The sequence below is a fragment of the Myotis yumanensis genome, unplaced genomic scaffold, assembly GCF_028538775.1.
Source record: "Myotis yumanensis isolate MYYU_CA2020_CCGP unplaced genomic scaffold, mMyoYum1.0.hap1 SCAF_5, whole genome shotgun sequence".
Taxonomy (NCBI): Eukaryota; Metazoa; Chordata; class Mammalia; order Chiroptera; family Vespertilionidae; genus Myotis; species Myotis yumanensis.
This window is the reverse complement of record NW_027223756.1, coordinates 87,612,694-87,626,584: the sequence shown is the minus strand read 5'-3', so window position 1 is coordinate 87,626,584 and position 13,891 is coordinate 87,612,694. Positions and strand designations below refer to the sequence as shown.

The 13,891-nt window shown below is 56.6% G+C and overlaps 1 protein-coding gene across 4 annotated transcripts; it reads right to left on the bottom strand.

Annotated features, from left to right (window-relative positions):
* Window positions 1-992: 992 nt before the first annotated feature.
* HOOK2 (hook microtubule tethering protein 2) lies at window positions 993-12,223 on the bottom strand. Of its 4 annotated transcripts, none has more exons than XM_070416237.1 (22): window positions 12,078-12,223; window positions 11,466-11,551; window positions 11,324-11,396; window positions 10,201-10,251; window positions 9,957-10,089; window positions 9,807-9,874; window positions 9,394-9,456; window positions 9,020-9,100; window positions 8,767-8,927; window positions 8,540-8,680; window positions 7,203-7,404; window positions 6,306-6,416; window positions 6,114-6,201; window positions 5,425-5,494; window positions 4,618-4,755; window positions 4,459-4,546; window positions 4,229-4,263; window positions 2,178-2,260; window positions 1,994-2,097; window positions 1,664-1,774; window positions 1,524-1,595; window positions 993-1,443 (listed from the first exon to the last, which is right to left on the bottom strand). In XM_070416237.1, exons 1-22 carry the CDS (start codon window positions 12,120-12,122, stop codon window positions 1,294-1,296), a joined length of 2,154 nt encoding a protein of 717 aa, XP_070272338.1. In that variant the 5' UTR covers window positions 12,123-12,223; the 3' UTR covers window positions 993-1,293. The 4 variants fall into 4 exon arrangements, with proteins under 4 accessions (XP_070272338.1, XP_070272339.1, XP_070272340.1 ...); XM_070416238.1 differs by having other exon boundaries at window positions 1,994-2,094; XM_070416239.1 differs by lacking the exon at window positions 11,324-11,396.
* Window positions 12,224-13,891: the final 1,668 nt, after the last annotated feature.

Genomic DNA, 13,891 nt, shown 5'->3' with positions numbered 1-13,891 from the left:
CCTTACTCGCCTTCAGGTCTCTGCTTAAATTATATCAATTCCTTGGCTAGACTTCTTTTGCTGGCCTTTTATTACAAATCCCCACTTCCTGGAGCATCTGAGATCTTGCTCCCCATCATGCTGTCAATTTGGCTCCAATAAATTATTATTACTTTTGCTATTATTGTTAATCTTCACCCAAGGATATTTTTCCATTGATTTTTACAGAGTGGAAGGGAGAGGGAGAGATAGAAACATCGATGTGAGAGACACATCGATTGGTTGCCTCCTGCATGCATCCCGACCAGGACCAGGGAACCTGCCACCAAGGTATGTGCCCTAGACTGGAATGGACCCCTGGATCCTTCCATCTGCAGGCTGACATTCTATCCACTGAGCCAAACCCACTAGGGCTCAAATAAATACTTATAAAAAAAATTTTTAATCACAGTCTACCTCCTGCATCCCCATCACTTCTGTCTGCTTTATTTTTCTCTATTGCACTTCTCACATAAAATTTTATCTATTTCCGCTGAAACTGGTTAGGCTCAGTGGATAGAGCGTCGGCCTGCGGACTGAAGGGTCCCAGGTTCGATTCCGGTCAAGGGCATGTACCTGGGTTGCGGGCACATCTCCAGTGGGAGATATGCAGGAGGCAGCTGGTTGATGTTTCTCTCTCATCGATGTTTCTAACTCTCTATCTCTCTCCCTTCCTCTCTGTAAAAAATCAATAAAATATATTTTTAAAAAATTTTTATCTATTTCCTTTATTGTCTGTCTCCCTTCATTGGAAATAATGGCTTCATAAGGCAGAGATTTTTGTCTGAAGCTTCTTTAAAACCCACCACACATGCACAGTTACACAAACACAAATATGACTCTCACCTCTCACTGGGTACTATCAGTCATTCACACTTTAGTAAGACCACAAGCCAGGCCCTTCTTAAAAAGCAGTGGTCTGAGTCCTGGACCCATGTTCTCTCCCCCACCTCAGTGCCCAGAGTCCAGCCAGAGCAGATTGAAAATCTTTATTATTTTTCTTCTCAAATATAAAATCACTCTCTCCATCCTGGCAGCTCATTAGCCTCAGGAAGAATATTAAGGGTAAGAATCACATTGCTAAAAAGAACACACCCGTACCTGCCTCGCGCCCTGTCCTGTAGCTTGTCTCACCAGGGAGAACAAAAGGCACAGGTCATGACCTCAAGGCTCTCAAGCAGCTGACCCAGGCATGATGCTGAGCCCTGGGGGAGTTGGGGGGATCTAGGATTAAGCCCTGACTGGCTGGGCAGGTGGGCAGGATCCTGAGGTCCATCAATGCTTGTCAGCGGGGCGCATGTTCAAGTATGCTAGGCGTCCCAGGGGTCCACGGCGAGCATTGGTAGCCAGCCGCTGCTGTGCCAGGAATGACTGAGCATGTGCAGGCGCCCGCTCTTCCCCTGCTCGCTGCTGTAAGGCCATGCCCTGGAGAGAGGGGTGTGGTTGGCATTAGATGAGCCCAGGGGATGCCCCCGACACTCCAGTGCTGGTGCTGGTGCACTCACCATATTATACCAGGCACTGATGAGCAACTTTTCTTCCTGCTCCCGCTGACTTCGATTCTTCTCAAAGTCCATCTGCCAAGGATGCAAGAGTCAAGGGCCTGGATATGCTGGGGGCAGTGAGGAGGGATGAGGGCACCCACCTCCAGGTGTCGGATTCGGACTTCCCGCTCCCGGAGCTGTGTCCTCAAGGTATGGAGTTCCGGAGGCACCCCCCCAGGTGGCCGCTGCTTTGGTTCCAGGGTCTGTATGACCTAGGGGTTGGGGAAGATACAGCCAAGGTGACCTTGGCTTCACAGGTTGTTGGACACAGTGGAGTGTGTTGAGTGTGACAACTCATGGCGATGCTGTAAAAGTCTGTGACATAACGGGGTGTGACAGGCCTGGGGGTGGGGGCAGAGCTGTGCAAACTGTGGGAGGCGTGACCCAGCGGGAGGCAGCCGGCTGGACAGGAGGTCACTCAACATCCTCACCGTGCGTGCCTTGTCCACATAGCGGCGGTACCGCTCCTCCATGGCCCGCAAGTCTGCGTCCTTCTTCTGCAGGCTGTCCTGAAGCTCCTCGATTCGCCGATCTGCTGGGGGAATAAAGTGGCCCCTCAGGTGCACGCCAAGCTCAGGTCCCCCCCCTCCCACCCGGCTGTGGAGCACGGCTCACTGCTGCCGTCGCTGGGTGGCTCCAGCTCCTCGATGTACTCGCGCTTCCGCTGCAGCTCCAGATCCGCTTCATGCAGCTTCTGCCTGTGGGCAGGGGACAAGCAGCGGTGGTGGCAACCGAGGCATTCCCAGCGGGAAGTGTCCCTGCCCGGCTACAGAGGCCTCTCCGCCTGCCTCCCAAGCACAGCGGCTGTGTGCTCTGGCCCCACTGCCTCCTCTGCCACCAGAACCACAACCCTCCAGACCCCTAGTCAGGTGGCCCTTAGACCAGCACCCCCTCTGTCCACTTCTCCTATTTCACAGCTCATATTCTGATCCAGCCATGACTACCCTCTGGAGGGATTGTTCTACTCTCAACCCCTCAGTTCCATGCCCCACCCAACAGCCAGTGATCTTTCTAGAATGCAAATCTCTTGTAACAAAAGGAAATGCAAACTACAAGTTGTATCTAGGTTTAGTGCCCTTTGCCACCAGTGGCAAAACACAAACGATTTAATAACACTCCCTGGAGGTGACACTGTTATTGTGCATTGAACGTGAAACATAGTATAACACCTAATAGTTACATCTACTGAAACTACAAAGGCATGTGCCCTCTGAGCGACCAGTTCCACTTTTGTGATATATTTGCACACAGGTGAAACAATGCATATGCAAGGTTTTACACTCAGTTGCCTTGTTTGAAATTGTAAATACCTAGAAAGAACAAGTTAGCCAAAACCGGTTTGGCTCAGTGGAGAGAGTGTCGGCCTGCGGACTCAAGGGTCCCAGGTTCCATTCCGGTCAAGGGCATGTACCTGGGTTGCGGGCACATCCCCAGTAGGAGATGTGCAGGAGGCAGCTGATCGATGTTTCTCTCTCATCCATGTTTCTAACTCTATCTCTCTCCCTTCCTCTCTGTAAAAAATCAATAAAATATATTAAAAAAAAAAAAAGAACAAGTTAAATACACTATGATCTTCACAGAAAATGCTACAGTCCAGCCCTTCTGGCCCAGAATTTTATAGGAGCATTAAGCTCTAATGCCTCCAAAGTATCCAGCCTCTGTAAGGAAATAACTTTTTCTGTGCTCGGCGTGAGCCTCAGCTACATTCCATCCTTGGTCAGAACTGAGAAAGCCACCACCCAAATCGTTTTCAGTAAGACCTAGGTTCCCCATGGAAACCCAGCTGACACAGGCCGCTGTATATATATATTTATCCTCATCCAAGGATATGTTTGTTGAGTTTAGAGAGAGGAAGGGGAGAGAGAATTGGTTGCCTCCCATACATGCCCTGACCAGGAATCGAACCCGAAACCTTTTGGTGCACAGGATGACACTCCAACCAACGGAGCCACCTGGCCAGGACCAGGCTGCTATATTTATAAAAGATAATGATGATTTATTTGGAGAAATTTCTCTGTTATCTTAAATAGGAAAAGCAAGTACAGACTAGCACATATTATACCACCTTTGTGTAAATAAGGACAGAAAATTAAAATCAATATTCATATTTGTTTGTATTTGCTTTAAAAAGCCTTGAGGGGGAAACACTTTATAAAATAAATGATTGTCTAACCACTAGGCTGTACACCTGAAACGAATACAAAATAATATTGAATGCAAACTGTAACTGAGAAAAGGAAAGGAAAAAATCCTCTGGAGGGATTTCCATAATAAACTAATAGGAATGGGGGTAGAATAGGGTGGAAATGAGTCAGGGTGGGGGTAGTGGGGGGAGGAGGGGACATTGGAGGTATACATTTTGGGTTTTAAGCTATAAATGTGATCACTATTTAAAATAGTTTTTTTTAATAATGTAAAAAGTAAAAGATGACTATCGCTTTCAGCAAAGAGAGACTTTGATGAAATTCTCTGTGGTTTCTCCACTGCTCCCCCAAAACAGTCTTTACTGCTTCCCGTGGCCTTGAAGGCCCCACTAGATCCCAACTTTCAGTCTGTATTTCTGCTGACTGGTTCCCCTCACAAAGGACTCTCCATGACATCTCCCATCCACCACACCTTTGCCCCAGCCTCCCCACCACTAGGAGAGCCATCCCTCTGGGACTCACAGATGCTCCTCCAGCTTCCTCTTCAGTAGGGCGGGCTAGGGAAGAGAAGAGGGTGGGGTCAGTGGGTCCGGAGGTCCCAAGCCTTTTCTGGGGTGAGGACAGAGGTGTCACCCCGGGGCCCATGGTACTTACAATGGACTGCATGGGGCATCGGGCAGCAGGTGGGGAAAGAAAAGAGGGTTATTAGGGGACAGGAGGGAGGGCCAGGCAGGAAGGAGGTGGGCACTCACGTCCTCGCTCTTGCCCCCCTGCTCCTTCAGTGCCTTCTGTAGGTCCTCCACCTGGACCCGCAGATCCAACAGCTGCTGCTGGTTCAGCCTGCGGGGTAGGTGGCCGCTCAGTGCCTGGCCGCAGGTCTCCACCGCCTCCCCCCCCTCCACCGCGCTCACCGGTGCTGCGTCTCCAGCTGGTGGCGCGCACGGTTGGCCTCCTCCAGGTGGCGCTGCAGCTCCTCCTGCCGCTCCCGGTCGGCCGCCTCCTGCTGGCACAGGCGCCTGTTCTCGCCCTGAAGCTGCAGGAGCGTCTCCCTGCGGACCAGACCCCAGGGAGTGAACGCTGCTGGGACCAGTCACCCCGCAGCTGGCGGAGGGGACCAGGAAAGGGACAGGGCCCTGGGAGGAGCCCGGCCAGACCCTAGGGCAGGCCTAGAGTCCTGGGGACCAGGCCTAGGTATTCTGAGTGGAGCTCTGGGGACCAAAGTGGGCCGGCCTAGGAGCTGGGCCTAGGGGCGATGCTGGGCCGGGCGAGGGAGGGGATACAGGAACTGGTTTGAACACTTAGGGAAGGGGCTGTGAGGAAGGAAGACGCAGGAATGGGAAGAGCTGCGATGGGAGCGCCCATCTGGGCAGGGCACAGGGCACTGAATTAGCAGGAGCTACACTGAGGACAGGGCTGTGCCCTGGGAGCAGAACCCAGTGTGGGCAGGGCTGGGGCACAGGATTTGTGTGTGGCTGGTGGAGCAGATGGGTTGGACCTGCTTTGTGCACTGAGGTTGGACCCTGGAGAGGCAAGCCGCCGAGAGGGCTAGAGCCCCCGAAAGGTAAGAGCAGAATTCGGAGTGGGTGGGCCTAGGAGTCCAGGTAGGACTTGGGAACTGAGCTGGCTGGGTTATGGCAGGTGCTTGCACTGGGGACGGGGCTGAGGGTGGGCACTGGCAGGCCAGGGTGTGGCCAAAGTTCTCAGTGACCCCAGGATACCTGAGTTCTGCAGGTAGGATCTCTGCTGCCAAGTTTTCCACAGCCGGTGAGGTGGGATCCAGTGAGGGGTCTGGAGAATGTGAGAAACGTTTTCAGGTAGCTGCACGGCCTCCACTCCCATCCTTAAGATCCTCTGTCCAAGAATCATCTTTTATTTTTAATCCTCACTCGAGGATATTTTCCCATTAGTTTTTAGAGAGTGAAAGAGAGAGGGAAAGACAGAGAGAAATATTGATGTGAGAGAAACATATCGATTGGATTGGTTGCCTCCTGCATGAGCCCCAACCAGGGCCCGAGCCTGGGAGGAGCCTGCAACCGAGATACGTGCCCTTGACCAGAATCGAACCTGGGACCTTTCGGTCCACAGGCCAATGCTCTATCCACTGACCCAAACCAGCTGGGGCCAAGAACCATCTTTGAGGGCTCAAGTGCCGACAAAAGCCTGGCTTGACATAAGCCCCACCATTACCTCCAGCCTGGCAAGGAGCCGTGATGCCTGGCCCACCCTGAGCTCAGGAGGACAGCTCCCGCCTTCTGTCGGCCTATCGCCTGCCCCTCTAGTGACTCTCCAGCAGGACCGAGTTCTGCTCCCAGCCTAGACAGGCCCCGAGGCACTGCCTTTTCTGCCTGCCTAACAGCACCCCAGGCCACACATACGCCCAGGATCCCGGGATGGGCCCCAAACTCACCAGCCTGGCTCGGTCCCCGAGGCTGCAACTGGGCACAGCGCAGCTCCTCATTGGCCTCCCGCAGTGAGTCCCGCTCAGCCAACAGCCGCTGGAGGGAAGGGGTGCAAGACACCACTTGAGGCCCACTCAGGTGGGCTACCCCATGGTGGATGGGGGGGAGGGGGGGCTTGTGTGGTAGGACCTCAGCCTCACCTCTTTCTCCTTTGTTACCGACTCATACTTTTCCTCCAGATTGCGACACTCAAATAGCCATTTTTCAGCCTTCATGGCCTCCTCCTGCTGCTGGCTCTGCAATTCCTGAACCTGAACAGAGGGGAGGTGTAAGGATGGCAGAGTGGGAAGAGGGGCAGGGACTGAGTTCAAGGTAAAGGGGCAGGGCCCTGGGTGGTTGCTCAGTGGTTAGAACACCGGCCCAGCACTGAAGGGGCTCAGGTTTGACTCCCGGTCAAGGGCACATAAGTGGGTTGCGATTTGCTCCCTGCCTCCCGTCGGGGCATGTGGAGGCGGCAATCAGTTGATGTGTCTCTCTCACATCGATGTTTCTCTCCCCTCTTCCCTTCCTCCCTCCCACTATCTCTGAAAAGCAATGGAAAAAATGTCCTCAGGTGAGGAGTAAAAAAAAAAGGTGCCCGGCGTGGCTCAGTGGTTGAGTGTCAACCTACGAACCAGGAGGCCACAGTTTGATTCCCAATCAGGGCACATGCCTGGGTTGTGAGCTCAATCCGCAGTGGGGACATGCAGGAGGCAGCCAATCAATGATTCTCTTTCATCATTGATGTTTCTATCTCTCCCTCTCCCTTCCTCTCTAAAATTAAAAAAAAAAATTTTTTTTTAAGGTGTTAAGGTGAAGGGGCAGGGCCAGAGGACCCAGACTCAAAGAATTGGAGGGCTGAGCTTAAAATAAGGAGCAAGGCCTAAAACCTAGAGAACAGCTGGCCTGCCTAAAGGGCGTGACCATATATATAAACAATAGAGACCACTCATCTCTAAGGGGCTCAGCACCACGTGACGGTCCCCAAAGTGAAGGGAGTGAGCCAGGAGGGCCCAGATGCAGGTACAGGCTCCCAGGCACCCCAGCCCCTGCCGCACCTGCAGCCGCTGCGCCTCCAGCTGGGCGCGCAGAGAGCCAGCCCTGCGCAACTCCTCCTCCAGCTGCCGCGTGCGCTCTGCGTGGCCAGCGTTGCGCTCCTCCAGCTGCCGCACCTGCCTCCGCAGCTCCCTGAGCTCTCCCAGGCGGCTCCGGCAGCTGCTCAGCGTGGCCTCTAGCTGCCCAGCACGCTCCGAGGACTGTCTGGGGGAGGGGGCAAGTGGGAGAGGTGGCTGGGATCTGAAGTCAGGGTTTAGCTTGGACGCAACACCCTCAAGGCAGAAGGGATCATGTCCGCCTGGGGGCATCTGAGTTAGAGATGGTGGGTCTTGAAGATCACGGTCAGCCTGGGCCTGGTGCTGTTGGGGGTTGTTAGGGGGCATAAAGGGAGCCTAAGTGTCAATGCTAACCAGGGTCACAATCAGGGATGCTCATTGGTGGCACCGTGGTGGGGACACAGAATGGCTGTGGGGTTACAGGGAAAATGATGGGGGCCCAGAGGGATGGAGGAGCCCCAAGGACACTTTGGAGTCATGAGGTGACTGAGGGGTTGATGTGAGCACTGTGGGTGCAGGGGCGATGGTGGGGCCATGGGAGAGCTTTGGGGCCAGAGCACTGTGAGGTCCTTGAACTTACTCTAACATTACAGAAGTGGGGCCCCGGGGGAGCCCTTTGAGGTTACAGAAGGCACAGTGAGGTCGAGGGAGGGGGCGAGTGCTGTGGGGGCCCACTAAGCACAAAGGGGTTGCCAGGGTACTGTGGAGTCACGTAGAGTCGTGTCATGGGGGGCACAATGGGAATTACAAGGGATGGCAAGATTGCTGCACTGCGGGGTCCTGGAGGGCACCATGGATCCTGAGGCATGGGCTGGGGCACCCTGGCCAGATCGCTCAGTTAGAGCATTGTCCTGATGCGCCAAGGTTTCGGGTTTGATCCCCGGTTAGGACAACCAGTGAAAGAACAACAAACATTGATGTTTCGATGTTCTTTCTCGCTCTAAAAAAATAAGACCCAGAATGATGTAGTGGGATCTGGGGAGCGTTGTGGGGGGCTTGGGCTTGCTGTGATCACAGGGATGCTATGAGGTCTGGGTGATACCACATGGGATAACAGGGGGACACTGGGTGGGTCCTGGGAGACACCATGGCTCCAGGGGGCTTGGTGATATCCAGAGGACGTGGCAGAGTCCAGAACAGTGCAGTGGGGTTTAGGATGGCATGGAGTCTAGAGGGCATTATGGGGGTCTACTGGGCATTTCAGGGTTACAGAGATCCTGTGGCATCAGAGGGACACTCTGGCAATGGGGTGTGCACTGGGGACCCAGAGACCCACCACTCACCGCAGTTCATCCATCTCATCCTTCAGGGCCTGCGCCTCCTGGGCCAGGCTGGTCAGGGCCTGGTTCCGCTGCTGTAGCTCAGTGACCTCCCGCTCCAGCTCCACACACCGCAGATGATCATCCTCCCTGCTGCTCTCCAGCCTGGGGGTGCGGGGGGGGACACACATGAGGGGACCGCACCCACCCAACCCCCTGACCTGCCTGGCCCCAACCCCAGCAGCCCACACCTGAAGTTCTCTTCCTGCAGCTGCTCCAGCTGGGACTGTAGCAGCAGCAGCTTCTTGGCAGTGAGGCCCATGGCGACCTCGCCCTCTGGCTGGCCCACCCGCTGCCGCAGCACCGCGTTCTCCTGCGCCAGGCTCTGCTTCTCCTCTGACAGGAGCACCAGCTGTGGGCAGCGGGCGCAGTGAGCTAGAGCTGAGAAGGGGGCTATGCAAGATAATCCTGCCCTAGAAGCACCTGTCCCCACCTCAGCCCCACCTGCCGCTCCAGGTCCAGACAGCGCTGCCGCAGCTCGTCCCCCTCATCAGCCTCCTCACTCAGGAAGTAGTACCTGCGGGACTGATAGGGGAGCGGCAAGGAACTCAGGAATGGAGGGAGGAGACTGGGGGAAGGAGGCTCGGATCTCTAGGGGCAGAGAGGAGGGATTCAAGAAACCCTCAGGATCTAGGAGAAAGCTGGGACCTCAGGATCCTGGAGGAAGGTCGTTTGGGAATCCTGGGTACCCAGGAAAAGAGGCTAGGCCCCTGAGGGATGGGGGTGGTTTTCAGGCTCAAACACAAGCCCCTCCTACTCAGGCAGCTCAGAGAATCAGTAATGGGGTTGGTACCCTAACCAGGTGCCCCACCCCTTACCTGGCTGTCAAAGTTCCCATATGTCTCCTGTGACACGGCATCAGGGGTGTCTTTGTTCATGAGCTGGAGGGAAATGGGGTGGCACTGAGATGAGCTGGGCCCTCTGAGGGCAGCCTCCAAGGCCTCCATGATCCATCCTGAGAACCTCTCCATCCTCCTGTCCCCAAAGCCATTTCTCCCTATAATCCCACCCTGCAGGCTGCCCCCCTGCCAGGGTCCAGCACACAGAGAAGACTGGCCCTTTGACTGTGACTTAGAGCTGGGAGGGCTGGCAGATATGAGACAGGGAAATCCGGCCAGCTGAGTTCCAGGCAAAGGCCCGACCTCACCAGGGCAGAGCCTGTGGCCGTTGCCTCTGCCCCGGAGATGTGCCCTCCCCTGCAGCTCCTTGCCATGCTGGGCACCCCTCCTACCTCCTGGATGGCTGCCATCACCTCATGCTGAACCGACTCCTCCAGCGTCATAATTCTCTGGATGTGCTCTGGGGGTCAAGGTTGAGGAGACTGAGATTGGGGAATAGGATTTCCTCGGGTTTTCCCCCAGGGACCCCCTAACCCCCATACCCTGCTTTTTCTCGCAACTGATGGCACAGCCCAGCACCAGCTGAAGCAGCTTGCCGAGCTCTCCAGGGTCTGAGAACTGGCCAATGAGGCTCACATCTGGGAGGTGCTGCTCCAAAACGGGATGTCCTAGGACCTGAGGACAGGTGGGAGGAGGGGTGGGTGGGTGGGTGGGTGGGTGTCAGGGGCTCACAGACTCGTCTCCGCCTCCCAATACAACCCCCTAAATCCCTTTACAGTTACTCACATCCTGGGAGTACTCCACCAGGCTCTGTAAGATTATCTTCAGATTGCTGACCTGAGGAGAGACAAGGAATTTGATCACGAGCTGGAGGGAAATGGGGTGGCGCTGAGATGAGCTGGGCCCTCTGAGGGCAGCCTTCAAGGCCTCCATGATCCATCCTGAGACCCTCTCCATCCTCCTGTCCCCAAAGCCATTTCTCCTATAATCCCACCCTACAGGCTGCCCCCCTCCAGAGTCCCAGAGCCCCCCCAGAAGGGGCCAGGCAGCCCTCACCCTGAATCTATCTACCCCATCCTTTTTTTTTTTCCACCTCCCCTGCCAATCCCTGGTCATCTCATCCTATTTGGCCTCATTCTCCGTCTGAATGTCCCTTCTCCTAGGCCTGGCCTGGCCTGCCTGCCTGCCTTTTTTATCCACCTGCTCATCTTGTTCCCATGTCCCCAGAATCCAATCACTTATCACCGTCTGTCCCACCACCCTTTGGCCCCAGCCACTGTTATCTCTTCCCTGAATTACTGCATCAGCCCTACCCCAGCTTCCACTTTCCATTCCTCTGGAAGCAGTCAGGGGGAGCTTTGTCAAGCCCAAGCCAGGTTGTGTCTTTCCTCTTCTAAAACCCTTCCTTGACTTTGCACAGCACTTAGAATCCGCCTCCCTGCCCCAGCCCGCCAGGCCCCTGAAGCTCTCACATACCATTCCTTTGCTTCCTGTTCAGACTCCTCTACCATTCCTCAGTCACACCAAACTCATTCCCAACTCAGAGCCTTTGCACTTGCTATTCCCTAGCCTGGAATACCGTTCCCCCAAATGTTACACGGAGATCAGCCTATCTGGAGTGACCGTCCACCAACCCCCAGTTGTTCTCACGCCTGGCCTGCTTTATTGTCTTCACACAACATATTGCCACTGGAAGTCAACATTTATGTTTGTGCATGCAGGTTTCTGTTATTCCTTGTGGCATGCCCAGGCCTGCTCAATAGATGAATGGAATAAAGTTGGCTGATCACCAGACATCTATCCCTCTTCCTAACCAGGTCTGTCTGTCCATCGCCCAGGAAATATGTCTATCTGACCCTTCTCTGATCATCTCTTCACCAGTCTGAACCCAGGCGAGTCCACCTATCACCTTCTGCCTCCCGCTGGGACCTGGGTCTTCTGAGATGCGCTGGAGCCAGGCCTCGTTGAACCAGGAAGGGTCTCTGGAGGTGAGAAGGTGGAATGAGCTGCTGGGAGACCTTTCTGGGGCCCTCCCCCTCAGCCTCACTCACATCTGGTTCAGCACATAGGCTATGGCCAGGCCACTGCTCAGGTCCTGGGGGCTGGCACAGGGGGATGGGACGGGGTATGTCTGCAACTGTGGGGAAGAGCAGAGCGCAACAGGCAGCGTCAGGGCCTGGGTCACTGAGCCACTCCCCTTTGCAGACTTTGTCGGTCAGCGTGAACTTCACACAGTTGAGCTTGCACGGTTGAACAGGAGATGGCCTGTTGCTCCACAAGCCAGGTCCTTGGGGGAGTGACCTCTGCTCACCTGGGACCGGAGGGGGCGTGGCCTCACTTCACCTCCGTCCCACCAACCTCCCCCGACCAGGCCAAGGCGGAACCAAATCACCTGCTCCCACAGGCGACGGGTCACGAGGCCAGCTCACCTGTGCCCCGGCCCCACGTGACCCAGTAACGAAGGGGCGGGACCTCACCTGTCCTGTCCACGCAGACCTTCTACGTGACAGGGGCGGGTGCTCAGGCCAGAGTCCAACGGCCCAGCAAGCCGACGACCCCCTTCCTCCTCCCAGCCCCAGGACGAAAGGTGAGCCGAACCAAGGCCGGGCCCCCGGGCGGCAAGAACGGGCGCTCACCTGCCCCTGGCCCCACCCCCGACCTACCCAGGTGAACAGAGACACACATAGTTCGGCCTTGTCCACACTCATGGCTCCCGATCGGATTCGACCCCGGCCGCGGAGCCCTGCCACCGCAGCCTCCTCCAGGTCCGCCACCAGCGAGCGCCCGCAACCGCGACCTCCCGCTCGGCCTAGAGCGCCGCCCCGCCCCGCCCCGCCCCCTAGGCGCCAGGCCCCGCCCCGGACACGTGATCGCCTCCCCGCGCCCTCTCAGGCCTCCAGGGCGGCCATCTTGGTTCCGGGCAGCGTTCGGGCGCCCGCCCTGCCGCTAGGGGTCAGTCTGCGCCAACCTTGCGCTTCCGGTTTCACCCTGCTCTTTAGATGGGGGGCTGGGGGAAGTAGCGGGGACCTCAGGATCGTTCCTCAGCCTCCCTTCGGCCGGGAGGAATTCTGTCTGCGCGGGGAAGGGGCAGCCATTACACATCCTTTGGACCTGGAGCGGGGGGTCTCAAAGGGGTCTGTCTGTCTTCCTGGTGAGGTGCCTCGGGAGTCTTGCCCGGGGTAGGTAAGGAGACATGGATGTGGTCCTAGGTCGAGGACAGGGTGATTTAGCCAGACAACGTCCTGGTGGTGGACAAACACACTTGCGCAGCCTGGATCCGTCCTCCACGGGGCTCCCCGCACCTTCACCTTCCCGAGCTCCGGGCAGCGGTCCTCGGGTCTCAAAGCCCAGGCCAGGCCGCCCGGGTCCCCGCGCCCACCAGGGGGCGCTCAGGCTGCAGGAAGGCGGCCTAGGAAGGGGGCTCAAAGGAAAGAACCAGAGCAGCTAACAATACAATCGCAGCCACCATCTATTGAGTGCCTACAGTATACAGTCCCTGCGCTTCGCGATTTTCGTATGTAAGCGGCTGGAATCTCCCCGGGACTCTAGATGGCAAGTGGTGTTTTAATTCTCGGTTCACCGGCGGGGAAACAGACGCTCTGGGTGGACCCGGCTTCGGGAGGAGTGGTAGAGCCGGCGCCCGCCGACGCCCGAGTTCTCCGAAAGCCCCTCCCCCCGGGCGGGCGACATAACGAGCAATAATTAGAGGTTATTAGCTGTACCCGGAGGGGAGGGCGGGCTCTGCTTCGGGGCTGGGTCTAGGTCTGAGGGGCGGGGCGCTGATCCGGGCAACGCACAGTCCGGCTCCGCCAGCCCTGCGGCGGAGCGGGTTAGGCGGGATGACCGCAGCCCCCACGCCGCTTCGCACAAACACGCACTCTGCCGCCAGACACGCGGTCCCGGCCCACTCAGGTGCGCAGCCGCGCGCACCCACTCGGAGGCTCGTCCACACCCCCACGTCCCCTTCCCGTGTTGTTTTCAGCCTCCAACCCCTGGGAGCTGGGGGGGTTAGGGTGGGAGGGGGAGATGGGGGAAGGGGCCCGGGGCCCGCAGGCTGTGCTGGCTTCCGGACCGGGCGGCCTTCCGGCGGGTGTGGGAACCGCTGCGGCTGGCTCCGGCGTCCCGCACCCACCGGAGGGAAGGGTGCCGCCAATAGGGGGAAATGGGCCATCCTGGCCCCGGGTAGAAGTGGAAGATGAGCCAGGAACTAGGGCTGTTGCTGAACAAGGATGGGGGCTGGAGGGTGGGAGTGTTGGTGAGAGGACCTGGTTGCCTAATGTTTGGGGACATACTAGAATCACCATATAGTTAGGTTGGGGTCCCCAATGTTCACAAAAGCCGCAGAGATCTTGATGTTTAAGAGGAATCCGGGAATCCAAATATTTGGAGCATGGTCTTGAATTGTTCTAATGCTGATGTGATAGGATGGGCATTCTAGACAAGTGACCTGGATCCCCATATTTAAAGAAAGGTCCGT

Bases quoted from the DNA above. Each gene is read 5' to 3' on its own strand.
- HOOK2 (XM_070416237.1), bottom strand. From the start codon at position 12,122: ATGAGTGTGGACAAGGCCGAACTATGTGTGTCTCTGTTCACCTGG. The intron at 11,552-12,077 runs GTAGGTCGGGGG...TCTTCCCCACAG, and splicing joins GTGTGTCTCTGTTCACCTGG to TTGCAGACATACCCCGTCCC. The intron at 5,495-6,113 runs GTGAGTTTGGGG...CACATTCTCCAG, and splicing joins TCGGGGACCGAGCCAGGCTG to ACCCCTCACTGGATCCCACC.